At 41.9% G+C, this 14,376-nt stretch overlaps 1 protein-coding gene across 2 annotated transcripts in view; it reads left to right on the forward strand.

The window, feature by feature from the left end:
- The window catches only part of cacna1ha (calcium channel, voltage-dependent, T type, alpha 1H subunit a), an 89,496-nt gene extending 75,744 nt beyond the window's left edge, over positions 1–13,752 (forward strand). The window contains exons 24-33 of one of the 2 annotated variants that reach the window (XM_067382370.1): positions 1,887–2,038; positions 2,247–2,356; positions 2,942–3,075; positions 3,197–3,267; positions 8,017–8,095; positions 8,687–8,808; positions 8,908–9,216; positions 10,245–10,413; positions 10,510–10,664; positions 10,753–13,752. In XM_067382370.1, coding sequence (XP_067238471.1) covers positions 1,887–2,038; positions 2,247–2,356; positions 2,942–3,075; positions 3,197–3,267; positions 8,017–8,095; positions 8,687–8,808; positions 8,908–9,216; positions 10,245–10,413; positions 10,510–10,664; positions 10,753–11,748 — 2,297 coding nt within the window. In that variant the 3' untranslated portion in view covers positions 11,749–13,752. The remainder of the gene's footprint in view (positions 1–1,886; positions 2,039–2,246; positions 2,357–2,941; positions 3,076–3,196; positions 3,268–8,016; positions 8,096–8,686; positions 8,809–8,907; positions 9,217–10,244; positions 10,414–10,509; positions 10,665–10,752) is intronic. The other variant, XM_067382371.1, reaches the window with a different exon arrangement.
- Positions 13,753–14,376: the final 624 nt, after the last annotated feature.

Raw genomic sequence — 14,376 nt, forward strand, 5'->3', positions numbered from 1 at the left:
GTTAGACAGACAGCCAGACCATAACCAACTGTCTTAATCAGTTTCGCACACTGAGGGCACTATTAGTGTTGTCTGGTCCACTTCTGTGAGCATTAAGGACTCTGAGAAAGCAGGCCATGATTTTACGTGACTAAACGAATAAATGTGAAGAAGTGTTTTCTTGTTTAAGCACCATGCCTGCCAGGGCAAAGCTTCCTGATAAATGATCTTTAGCTTAAAAGCCGACAGTTTTATCTAGGTTTGTCACACTTGGCTCCTCTAGCCTTTACTGCAGTCAGGGGATTAATCGTGTATGTGAGTGTGACTTATAGTACTCATAGCTGAGTCCATGGCAGTTGAGTTTTATTTCCCTAGATCTATTCAAAGAGCCCCTCAATGCATTCATCTGGGATAGATTGAAGGTCGTCTCACAAAACAGTCCTCACAACACAGAGTGAGTTTAGAAGGACAGGAAAGAAAAGAAGGAAAATATTTGAATACATGGTGTTTCTTCAACTTTGGCCATGTGGACATTAAGAAAATAGTTTTGTAGAACACATTTGTCACAAACCACAAGAGAATTGTCTTTTTTATCAAGCATTAAAAATGCCCACCACATCTGAATTACGTATTGTGTAGGCATTCTTTGATGGAAATGACATTTTTTACTTTTTCTTTTTTTTTATTAAAACTCATTTGAGTTTGCTAATTAAATGGCTAGCATTCTATGCATCCTAAACACAATGAAATTATATTTTCACACTATTGCATAATTTGACAATTTTAATGGAAAAATATTATGCTCACAAGTGAGATTAACCTTAATGTTTCACTCAACTGTACACTCAGTATTATTTCATCATTATTTCATGAATAATCATTTCCATACAATAAATTTTGCTATTGTTTATTTCACATTTGTTTAGATGATCACATTTGGGATATAAATAACACAAACCCCTGGGACACAAAGGTGCCTGAAGTTGAAGAAACATCCCTATATACAACATATCCAAATAACATCTGTATCTGTCCATTATCCAGACTCACATGGAATCTGCTTCCACAGAAAGCTCAGTGGATTGCCTTAAAATTGGAATATCAAAGTTGTACCACTCTTGAGCTCATTTATGAAATATTTAGGCTAATAAAGCGTCATTAAGAGTAAGTTCAACTCCTTTTATATTCTGCAGAATACATCAGATTTTCCCCAAATTCAGAGCAGAAAATGTGGGAAATATCCACAGATTCCATCTGGGCCTGCCATTATCCCATCATATTGAAAAACAGGCTGTTTCTGTGTGCAACTGTAAAAGACTTTCAAGGTGGTCATGAGAGTCGTATCTGCTAGGGAGAGATGCTCCATGTAATGGTTATGCTCTACCTGCATGTTGAACTCTATCAGATATTCAGTAGCTCAATGGCTTCTCTCTTGGCATATGATATTTACCTGTAAACATGCTTTTATGGCAGACTCAGAAAGATGGATTCAAACTCAAATCAATTTTGTGGTTGCTGTCATGTCCAATATATCACACACAGTTCAACTAATCGATAAACAGTCACCTCGAAGCTCTCCTTGGTAAACACTCAATATGTCCCCATCACTTGAGCTACTTGCAGAAGTCCTTTCATATGTTCTCCCTCACACTGCCATGTTTACAACGGCATGTTCACCAAAGCAGCATGCTTGAAATCCACGAAGGCACAAGTGCTGCATGAGAGGACTGTTAATGGATGGGATCTCAATAATAGCATAGTGATGGCAAGATAAAGTACTGGTCCTCTCTGCAGCAGTCGTCCCCTTATACCCAGTGCCTTTTGCCTCTGCATCAGTGATTTTGTTTATCTGCATTTACCCTGCACTCACTCTTCTGTGCTGTCTGTCTGTCTGATTGTATCAACAGAGGCCCAGCAGAGACCGTACTATGCAGATTACTCTCCAGCCCGGCTCTACATCCACACACTGTGTACCAACCACTACCTGGACCTCTTCATTACCGGCATCATCTGCATCAATGTAGTCACTATGTCAATCGAGCATTTCAATCAGCCACTGGTGAGTCGGTGAACTACCATTGCATGAAGTTGCATTTTATCATTGAAACCAAAAGTAACTTATTTTTGTGAAACGTTGTGCTCTTTCATTAAAATAAATAGCAAAGGCATTTGTGCATTATTAAATGTGTTATAAGTGTCTATATGCTACTTTACTATAAATTGTACTACATTAAAACTGGTGAAAAATTTTCTTCTATCTTCCACAGTACCTTGAAGAGGCATTGAAATACTGTAACTATGTCTTTACCGTCATCTTCATAATTGAAGCTTTGCTCAAACTTGTCGCATTTGGTTTTCGGAGATTCTTCAAAGACAGGTATTGTTGCCTAAATGACTCTAATGTAAACAGAATATAATGTGTATATCCTGTAAATGCGTTTAACAATGGATGCATGAATGCAAATTTGTATTGCACTAAATAAGTTTCTGGAAGTTAAATCAGTATTCTTAAGTGCTTATTAAGGTGCACCTCAGATGGTATACTAACTATATACATTACATTCTCATTACCAAATTTTTTCTAACTAAGCCATCTTATTCTAATTCGAATACAGATACTAAAGTCACTTTAAGGAGGTCTATGAGGAGTCATGTCAGACCCCAACCCCTCAGTGACTCTTTGTGCAGTGGATAAAATCTCTACCGATAAACCCGATAAAGTTAAAGACTCTATCAGCTTTGTGTACAAAAACATCATCATGATCCCTGTTGTTTATCAATAATCCCACATTAGCACATGTACAGGTGCAATCAACCATATGTTGTTGTATTTGCAATATTCCTATAAATCTGTGTATGGTTTGTTTGCTCAGCTTGCTTAATGTTCAGACACCGATTAGCTAAATGACACTCTTTGCTGGATGTAGTATTTAAATTGTATGATGCTTTAATGTGCCGGCAGATGGAACCAGCTGGATCTAGCCATAGTCCTGCTCTCTATCATGGGCATCACACTGGAGGAGATCAAGATGAATGCAGCACTGCCAATCAACCCCACCATCATCCGCATTATGAGGGTGCTGAGAATAGCTAGAGGTACTGCAGTTTTTTTAGCTTCTTTTGTTTTTTCCCCCAAACCATACAAAATGTATTTGTATGGTCTATTACAAATGGATGTGGTTTTGGATATGGGTTTCTTTGTGCTTTTGCCCAACAGTACTGAAACTTTTGAAGATGGCTACAGGCATGAGAGCCCTGCTGGACACAGTAATGCAAGCTTTACCACAGGTACCTAATGTTGTGTGTTTTTATATTCATTCATTCATTTATTTGTTTATTCATCAATTAATTCATTAATATAAATGTGTTATTTTTATAAAAATATTTAATAGCTTTTTTTCTTTTTTTTTTTTTTTGCTTTTATGATATTATTTAACATGGCAAGATACATTAGGTTATATCAATGTGCTTTTAAAAAAATATTTATAATATGTTTTATTATAAATATTATATATTATATATTTTAATATTATATATGGGTCAATAACGTGAGGGGTAATTTTTTGTCTAAAAGCCTTAATAATAAAAAACAAAGATATGACATCCAAAGTGTGTAAGGTAGTACTACTATATCTCTTTTATTGAATTCAAAAGGTTTTAATTATATTTTGTTACATATAAAGGTATTTTAAAGTTTTTGAAGTGCACACGGTTTAACCATCGAAAGGCCAATACAGTCATTTCATTTGTGATTAAAATATCTTAAAATGTAATAAATGTATATATTTTTTATTCTGGCATGTTTTTATAACATATCAACATAGTGCAACATGGTATTAAAATTATGTGTAGAAGTCGTTGCTTTGTTATGAGGAAGAATGTCCAGAAAAATTTATTTCATTAATGTCATTCGGAGTAACCAATATAAAGGGAACATTTTGGATCAAGTTATGCAGTCAATATCATGTGACAGGATGTGACATCATTCAGTCACCTGCAAAGAACCATATGATTGTGTAGCAAAGTAACTAACTCTCTTAACTAATAGAAAAATTCATGTTTTCACTCGCTCATACGCATGTCCCGAAACATCAGGTCATTTGGTTCAACCGCTATAAAATATGGAAAATGTTGCACTAAATATAAAGGTTTGATTGTCCTTTTGCTTGCTAGCTAGATATCAGTCTGTTAGCATTGTCTGAAAATATCGTCATTCGGTTTAACCAAAAGTGTCATTCGGTAAAACGTCTCCGTTACATATGTAACCCTCGTTCCCTGAAGGAGGGAATGGAGACGTATGTCAGTAGTGACCGACGAATTGGGATATCACTAGAGAGCCCTATCAGCATCGAGTGAACTAAAACAAACCTATGGAATTGGCGTGCAATATTTGCATAATGCGCACCGCTTCCGTCAGGTGTATATAAAGCGGAAGCAGATGCAATCGCACTCTGTTTTTCGCTGAGGAGACAACTGGTGTCCGCACTACAGCGAGGGTACAGAAACTGTGGCGACGGGACGTACGTCTCCGTTCCCTCCTTCAGAGAATGAGGGTTACATACGTAACCGAGATGTTCCCTTTCAGTCGGTCACGTTCGACGTACGTCAGTAGTGACCGACGAATTGGGATCCCAAATAAAGCGTCACAATTACGAAACCCCTTCCAGTGCCACCCGTCGCACCAATTGGGACAGTGGGTATGTCAGAACAGCAGTAGACTCTCTCGGCGTAAGCTCGCCCCCTTCACTAAGTAAACTAGACTACACTGGGAAAGCAAACCCATAGGGGATACTGCGGAGGCCACTACCTACCCTGTGGGGGAGGAGTTTATGTGGAGAATACACATATGGACTGGCCCATGGGGCAGTACGCATATGGAGTCCCTGGGATGGCTTCACCTAGGTAGGGGGGACTCATCTGACAGGTGACAGCAGAGCTGGCTCTGCTAAGGGAAAGACACGGGCTCACCGTAGGGAGTTTGACCGTGGACAATTACACATATGGGACCGCTCACGTAGAGGGATCGCAACATATGGAACCCAGCCAACAGACAACGTCAGTGACGGATGTTGGCCTGGCATCAGACACTCCGCAATGTCCGAGTCGAAGGGGCAGGTGGAGGAACTCGACAGGGTTCACCAAGCGGGGAACGCAACTGGAGTAAAAGGATGCACGTATCCGGCCCAGGGGGAAGCCGACACTTGGAGCGGGTTCAACGCGTCTACCGGCTAGTGGAAGTGAGTACACAGGAAGATACCGGCTCTACACGTAGGCTATAAAACCTAGCGAACGTGTTAGGTGTCACCCAGCCCGCAGCTCTACAGATATGTCAGCGAGGCGCCATGAGCCAGCGCCCAGGAAGAGGCCACTCCTCTGGTGGAGTGGGCTCTCAACCCGAGCGGGCAAGGCATGCCCTGGGATTTGTACGCCAAGGCGATGACATCCTCTATCCAGTGGGCCATCCTCTGCTTGGAGACAGCCTTTCCCTTCTACTGGCCTCCGTAACAGACAAAGAGCTGATCTGAGGTCCTGAAGCTTTGAGTTCTGCCTATGTACACATGAAGAGCACGGACGGGACAGAGCAAAGCTAGGGCTGGGTCTGCCTCCTCCGAAGGCAGCACTTGCAGGTTCACTACCTGATATCTGATGGGAGTGGTAGGAACCTTGGGCACATATCCGGGCCAGGGTCTCAGGATGACGTGAGAGTCACCGGGCCCGAATTCCAGGCACGATTCGTCGACCGAAAAAGCGTCCAGGGGCCACACATGGAGATTCTACAGGTCGGGACGCGGGTGCCATAGGGTGCCAGGAGTCAGGAGGTCCTTCCTCAGACGAATCAGCCAGGTAGGGGCTGTCGTGAGGAGCATTAAGTCTGAAAACCAGGTCCGGGAGGGCCAGTATGGAGCCACTAACAAGACCTGCTCCTCGTCCTCCCTGACCTTGCACAGGAGCTGTGTGAGAAGGCTCACTGGGGGAAACGCTGTCAAACAGATCTATCTGGGCCTCGCAGAAGTGCTGCCAGATCAGCTGGACCGCCTGGGGACTCGCCCGCAAGTGGAGGCTGCCGTGAGAGCTCATCGGCTGCATGGCTGAGCACACCTGGGACATGAATGGCATGAAATGACCTCAGATGCTTCTGACTCCATAGCAAGAGATGGGGGGCGAGTTGCGACATGCGAGGGAAGCGTAGACCACCCTGATGGTTGAGGTATGCAACGCCCGCAGTGCTGTCCAAGCGGACCAGTACATGCTTGTCTGACAGCAGCTCCTTGAAGTGGCTTAGTGCAAGACGTACTGCTAGCAACTCCAGGCAATTGATATGCCAATGCAGTTGAGGCCCCGTCCAAAGACCCGACACTGCATGTCTGTTGTACGTGGCCCCCCATCCGGTGGCAGAGGCATCTGTGGAGACCACAGCGTGCCTGGACACCTGTTTGAAGGGTACTCCCGCCTGCAGGAACAAGGGGTCCGACCATCGGATGAGGGTGCGACGGCAGCTCGGTGTCAGGACCCGGCCGCGGAGCCAGTGTTGAAGCGGCCTCATATGGAGCAATCTGAGTGGCGTGACCACGGCTGCAGATGCCATATGCCCCAGGAGCCTCTGAAAGTCTTTCAGTGGGGCTGCTGTCCTGCGCTTGAGCATACTTGGGCAGTTCAACACCGACTGGACGTGCTCCTCGGTGAGGCGCGCAGTCCGGTCGACCGAGTCTAGCTCGAGACCGAGATAAGAGATCCTCAGCCCGGGGGCGAGTTTGCTCTTGTCCCAGTTGACGCGAAGATCCTGAGGTGAGCTAGAACCATGTCCCTGTGTTCGCACAACTGCTCTCGCGAACTGGCCAGGATCAACCAGTCGTCGAGGTAGTTGAGGATGCGAAACGGCCTATTCCTTGAGGGGAACAAAGGCCGCCTCTGCAATCTTCGTAAAGACGCAGAAGGGTAGGACTTCGAGAAAGCGCTTCTGCGTAAACATCTTGAACGGCAGCCTGTGAAGGTACCGGTTCAAGACGTGCAGATCCAGGATTGGCCGTAGCCCACCGCCCTTTTTGGGTACAATGAAGTAGGGGCTGTAAAACCCCGACTTCATATCGACTGGAGGGACCGGCTCGATTGCATCCTTTGCCAGGAGGACAGCAATGTCCGCCCGGAGAACAGATGCTTTGTCCAGTGACACCTGAGTGTAGTGGACACCACTGAAAACCGGGGGACGCTGGGCGAACTGAATCGCATAGCCGAGTCTGATAGTACGAGTGAATCAGTGGGATGGGCTGGAAAGTGCTGTCCACGCTTTCAGACACTGAGCCAGCTGGACCAAAGGCATCACAGATGTACCGGGGGTGGGGCAGCGAGGCAGAGTACAGGGAGACAACTCGGACGGTAGGCTCCGAAGCGAAAGACAAGAGTGTGATTGCATCTGCTTCCTATTTATATACACCTGACGGAGGCGGTGCGCATTATGCAAATATCGCACGCTAATTCCATTGGCTTGTTTTAGTTCACTCGAAGCTGATAGGTCTCTCTAGCGATATCCCAATTCGTCGGTCACTACTGACGTACGTCGAACGTGACCGACTGAAAAGGAACCAAATTTTTTGTTAAAACAAATGACTTTTTTGGTGACAAATTTTGCCAGTCTTGTAAAAAAAAAAAAAAAAATGACAAAAGCAGTGTTAATTGATTTATTAAAAAAACACAATTAATTTTGAATTTATTCAGTGTCAACAATGAAATTATATCTCCATTGTTTTTTTACACTTTTAAAAACCATATTCGTCAAAGACCCATATATATTGTAATTCAAATACATACTGTTTATATTGGAGACAAAATATTTTTGCAGTGCATACAGTATGCCGTTGTGTGTATGTTTGCTTTAGCGAGATGTACTGCACAATTGCATTTGTTTGTGTCTTTGTGTGGATATGTAAGACATGGGGGAGGACAGAGAAAAAGTTGGAGATAAAGTATCTATAACACAATGCTACTCTCCATGATTGATTGTTTAATAACATACTGTGATAATCCCCTTTCTCTCTTTAGGTGGGAAATCTGGGCTTGCTGTTTATGCTCCTCTTCTTCATTTATGCGGCACTTGGCGTGGAGCTTTTTGGGAAACTAGGTCAGTGCTGCAATCCTGCTCACTGTTCATACTGAGCTCTCCATTTCACAGTTTTAGCGGCTTTGCTCTACCTTAGCTGCCACTCTCATTTTTAGGTCAGAAATGCTTCAATTTGGTCCCCATGGGCATGCTTCTCTCACAGTTTTAGAGCTCTTTTTAGTCTACAGTACTGTCATTTTGGAAGAAGAACCTAAATTAGCGCTGTTGATCTTTGGAGCTTGCTCCTGCAATGGTAGCATATTTATGAGATAACCTCTAGGCTCAAAGAGACATTTCTATGCTACTTATATCCCCGTGAGAGGCCTCTGGAACACAAATGACAGGATTATGCTTTCTCTTAAAGGGCAAGCACTCTAATTACTTTCATTAGCCTTCAACTTTAAAATCATTGCTAATTATTGTGTCAGACGTGTCTGGGGGTAACGGCTCATTTGCTTCTTCAGTGATAATACAGAGGACTCTGTCAGGTTATCTTCACTTTTAGCAACACATTCAGTGATAATCTGGGAGTCTAGCTGTGCTTTTTGTGTATAAGATGTTTAAAAGTCCTTGACGCTTGTTAAACTATTGACTACCAATATTTTCATCTAGAATGCACTGACGAAAACCCATGTGAAGGATTAAGTCGACATGCTACGTTTGAGAACTTTGGAATGGCCTTTTTAACGTTATTCAGAGTATCGACGGGGGACAACTGGAATGGCATAATGAAGGTACTATAACGCAGAAGAGTTTTTCATTGTTCTTCTGTAACTGTAATGAGAGAGCTTCACAAGTGCAGTTTTAGTCATTAACATGTTGCATATGTGCAGGACACTCTGCGAGAGTGTGATCAAGCAGAAGATAAGAACTGCGTCCCCTATCTGCCTCTGGTCTCCCCCATCTACTTCGTCACCTTTGTGCTGATGGCTCAGTTTGTGCTGGTTAACGTGGTGGTGGCTGTATTGATGAAACACCTGGAGGAGAGCAATAAGGAGGCTAAAGAAGATGCAGAAATGGACGCTGAGATTGAGATGGAGATGAAAATGGCTCGGCGTCTCAGCAATGTCTCAGCAGGGAGTTCTTCAGAACCTGAAGGCAGGGCAACTTATTTTGGACCACGCCCAGATTCACCCAGACAGGTATACATGCCCTGGTTTGCCTGAATTACTCATGAATAAACATGTATTTATGTAATTGTATAATGAGGGGTTTTCAAACTGGGGAACCCCAGGGGGCTGCAAGAGAGTGCTGGGGGTACGTGTAAATAAATATAATACTAAATGTATTTTTAGGGCTGTCAAAGTTAAGATAAGTTAACATTGATCAAATTATTAATTTTTAAAATTTACATACCATGGTTTTTATGGTATGTAATAAAAAATATTTTTTCTGATTTGTTTGATGTCCTCCTAAAATGAAAAGAATTATAAGCATTTAAATTAGCTAAGGATACACTTAAATTAATAATAAAGTTGTCACAATATTGTTAAAGCTTTATACAAATATTTTTCTTCAAGCTTCTACATCTAACTGTACTCCAAATAGTGGGTAGATAAAAGACCATAAATTAATACAAATTAAATGTTTTTTATATTTGAAATAATCTTGTAATAATTTGCTTTGGTATAATATGAAAACCAGTTAACTTTGGAAAAATGTCTTTGTAATATCACACTTAATATTTTTCTTTATACATGAAAATATATAGCTGCCTTTTATTTTTTATGTCTCTTACTATGTTATCATAATATTTTGGCATCAACAATTTTGAAAACCCCTTGTATACTGAACTGGTCATAGTATACAAAACATTTTCCCATTTATTTTAGTAAGTTTTGTACTTACTGTGCACTATTAACTCTATAAGGAGCATCCTGAGTTGCTGCAGGCAACAGAATTGTATTTGTGTTTTATTGGATGCTGAGTTGTCACGTTACAAAGAAAATATGCTGAGGCGATGTGGACAGTGAGAAGTGAGGCTCTACAGGGAGGCCAGGAACATTTGTTACCCCTCATGGGCTGCTCTGGCAAGGAGTATATTTGCTTTGTCAGCTGCAGTGAGCTGGTGAATGAACCTGGCAAGCTTGGCTCTAGGTGATTGTGGGTTTGTGAGTTTATTTGTGAGGGCAAAAGCATAAAAGCAGAGGAATACATTTGTCTTTCGCAGGATGAGGGGATGCAAAGAACACAGGAGAATTTACTCTCTCCACGGAAAATGTCAGTGTCAAGGATGCACTCTTTACCCAATGACAGCTACATGTTTCGCCCTGTGAGGCCAGCCAGTGCTCCCTATCCACTTGAAGAAGTGGAGACCAGTCAAGGGTACCTTGAATTAGGTATAAAGACCCAGAATACATGACTTTGTGCATTAATAAGTATTGACTTCAAAAGAACAAAAACTTAAGGAAAGTCTTCAATAACTTTTCCCATAGGCTCCATCACCTCAGTCCACTCACAGCCATGCGAAAGCCGTTCCCTGCTCCAGGTCCCTGGTGTTCCTCCCCATTCCCAATTCAACTTCCTCCCCAAGATCCCCCCTCCCATTCCCTCTCCAACCCACAGCATAGGCAGGACTTTACGCAGACAGGTATACTCTCGCATGTCCCACCGGTATTAAGTTCTTCACTGTTGTGCAGTGATAACATGTTCACGCTGTCCTGTGTTTATTCTTTCAGGAGGCAATCAAAAATGATTCCATCGACGTGCAAAGTTTCGACTCCAAGGACACTCTTGAAAGACAGGCAGGGATAACCACAGGCTTCAAGCTGCATGTTCCTTGGATCGGCGGCCCCAGCATCCCTCAGGCGTCACCCTTGCTTCCCCCACATGGACAATTACCCAGTGTCCGCACCTTCCAGCAGTCCCATAGCCAGCACAATATCCATTCTCGACCTCCCAGCCTGGCCAGCAGCAGCAGAAGCACCAGCCCCAGTGGCTCCATGTTTGACTCTGCTGATCCGACCGACGAAGAGGTCTGCCACATCAACAGTACAGCGCGTCTGTGGGCGGGAGTCCAGGCAGAAGCACGGAGTCACTCCCTCTCTCCTTACGCCACCTCAGGGACGCTGCTTCCCATGCTCATGAAGAACTGCAGCAGTGCTGCCAACTTAGGCGAGTTAAGCATCAAAGACCCGAAGAAGTGCTTCAGTGTGGACACTGAGGGTTTTCTGGAAAAACCCCACGGTACCGATGACCATCGCAGGCACTCGATTGAGATTTGCTCTTCAGTAGATGATGGGCTGTTTGGTCAAGAACTTAGCGAAAAGAGGCATGTTCCTGTGCGGGGACAGTCGTTGCACATTCCCCGGAAGAAAAAGATGAGCCCTCCCTGTATCTCCATTGAGCCTCCATTTGAAATGGAGGCCCCTGCCTCTCTTGCATCCATGAAAAAGCTGTCAGAGAGCAGCATGTTACTCCGGAGGAGGACGCCATCCTATGACCTGGCCCTGCAGCGGGACTCTCTGGATTTGCCGGAGAACCAGCTGTCTACCCAGCCGCTCATCAAAGTAGAGCGGCACCCCTCTCACTGTGCCGAGTATCTGTCCCTGCCGCACCCCGCCCCAATGGGCAGTCTGGCAGGCATTCTGTGTGAAAGCACACAGCCACCCCCCTTTGACAGCAGATTTGAAGAATCCACGGACTTCAGCTCTATAAACAGGACAGTCCAATGAGGGACATCGGCTTTAGCCAAATTTTACCGTTCACACTCGAGGGTGCGGCAACTAGTTGAACGGGGGATGTTGACCTCTTTCTGTAGCCAAAGTTTCCTTTTTTCTTTCTCAAATGTAATATCATCATGAAAGCCAGCCAGGAATGGCAGCCGATCCTAGTGGGAACAGCGTTTGATCTGACTGTGATCGGGAAGGGTGTTGAACATGGGATATGCAATTTCAGGTTTCCAAATGGAACTCTGGTTCTTATTTTAGTCCCAGTGCTCAATCACATTGATTTGAGTTCAGGATGTGTAGTGTTATGTATCATCTGTATCAAATATTTGTCAGTCTTTCCTCTCTTTGTCATGAGCATTGCTAATGTTTTCTGTAAAGACAGAGTATACAGATTAAAAGACTAATAAGAACTGTACAAGTTATGTACTTTATTGACTCATAATGTGTAAATAGAGAACATGTTGTATTAGTGGAGAAACAAGCTCTATTCATATGCACATATTTTTTATAGAGATCTATAATGTTTTTGCACATATCAATTTGAATTGTCCTCTGTTGTCTTCTTGTGAATGTACAAGTTTTTTTTTTTTTTTTTATCGAATAGCTGTGGGATCAATTCTAGTCTGTTTAGGCCTACTGATATTGAGATTATTTTTATTTTTCTATTGGGAGGACGGGGTGTGTCGTATTACATAGATCCAATGAGAACCAAACTACAAATGATCTGTAGCCTGAGTGCAATACACTATAAATGTTTCTGTAAGTTTACCCAGTTAGGTTACTCACTTTTTACACAAACATAGCCAGTAACGTGCATCTCACATATACAACCCTTTACCATACTCAGGTTCATCTCTAAATGTATATTACAATTTCTGCTACACTCTACATTAGAAATTAATTTAACCACAACATCCTATTTTAATATTTTGTTGCCCTTGGCTGTGGCACAAGTTGCATGTGAAAGACAGAGTAATTCAAATGTAAATGTGACCTTGTTTTGTTTCTCCTGATGTTCAAACTTTATAACTATCAAAGCTGAAGACTAAGGGAGTTTATACACGTCTGATCTATTTTTTGATCTGATCTGTACTGCTCTGAAATGGCACCTCTGGGTTTGTGCCCTTGTGCAACGATGAGGCAATTGTTTAATGAAAGGTACACAAAGATATGTTTTGATTTTTTTTAGAGGGGATTAATGTGATTTATGTATAGTTAAACTAAGCCATGCTGTTTTTGGAGGTTCACAGGTAAATGACACCTGCAGATCCTGCTCTTTAAATGATATAACTCACATATCCAATGTCATCAATGTATCACCTAAGATTTAAAATAGTTAATGCAGCTTTTGTGCTGTGCTAATTTACTATTTTCCTTCATTTCTGAATCTCATCAAAAGATGGAGAAGGAAAATCAGTTGCATGTTACTGAGAGGTTTAGAAATATAAACATCTGGGTGTTTTTTGAAGTTTTTGATATTTCGATTTTCAGATATTTTCCATTTGTAGACTTATCTAATTGCACTGAGATGTAATTACAAGGTATTCCTCTTTGTAGAACTGAGTAAACCCACTTGTTGTCTAATGCAATATTTTATTATGTTGATGAGTGCAAGAGGTTTAGAAAAATCAGATGATTACAATTGATAAAAGTATGTACTCTGACATCAGTTTAATATTGGGCTTTGAGACTAATGTGTGCAGTGTTTCATGCATCTTACGGTATTAGATCAAGATTTTCATCAAGAGGGTTTGATGAGTTTTTTTAATTGCTATTGAATAAATGATAGATCTGTACGGATGGAGTACTATATAATTGCTTAAAGTGTTTTAATCACTTTGGGCATGTGGACATTGTTAGCTTTTTTTTTTTTTTTTTTTTTTTACTTGAGCTTTTGCCATCAAGCAGCCTAATGTCCTTAACCCTTCAATAAATAATCAAAGCATTTTCCTCAAGCTTTCATGATGACAGTCATTTCTCTTCTGTTATTGCAACTATGACTTCTTTATTCACACAAACTGTCTGCAATAAGTTTGATTTTTTGATTTTATATGACTTGGTTGATAAAGCAGAAGTGTTTGAAAAGCTATAGAATTGTATTTCTACTTTGTATTACCGTTTATTGTGTAATGACCACAACTAACCTGAGGGTTATTCTCTGTGATCTACATATAAACATTTTATAGCAAAAGGAAGATGTGTAATTTGTTTTTTAAATTTATATAGTCCGTTCTATTTTATTAAAAAAATAAAAATAAAAATTTCAACAAATGCAGAGCCAGTTCAGACCCAGCAGCCTTTAATAGTTAACTGTAGTTTGAACCTCTACCAAGATTGTGGCATAAGCAATATCATGATCACAGTAACGCAGGGACTGCAGACAAACTCTCAGATTTCAACTGTATGCAGACTTACAATGTCAGGTTCCCAGCCATAGGCTCTGTATTTTTAATATCATGGGATGCAAAAGTAAAGTTCAGTCATTTACCAAGGGGTCAAGCCAGGTTTGGCTGGTTAGCATGTTTCTGTTAGCCCCTGCTAGTAAATGTAGTAACTACACCGTCTGGGGAAAAATGTATATATTTTTTTTCATTCCAAAGTAACTTTTAGAAGTAAAAGTAAATAAGATTG

This window comes from Chanodichthys erythropterus, chromosome 3 (assembly GCF_024489055.1).
Source record: "Chanodichthys erythropterus isolate Z2021 chromosome 3, ASM2448905v1, whole genome shotgun sequence".
In the NCBI taxonomy this organism is placed as follows: domain Eukaryota; kingdom Metazoa; phylum Chordata; class Actinopteri; order Cypriniformes; family Xenocyprididae; genus Chanodichthys; species Chanodichthys erythropterus.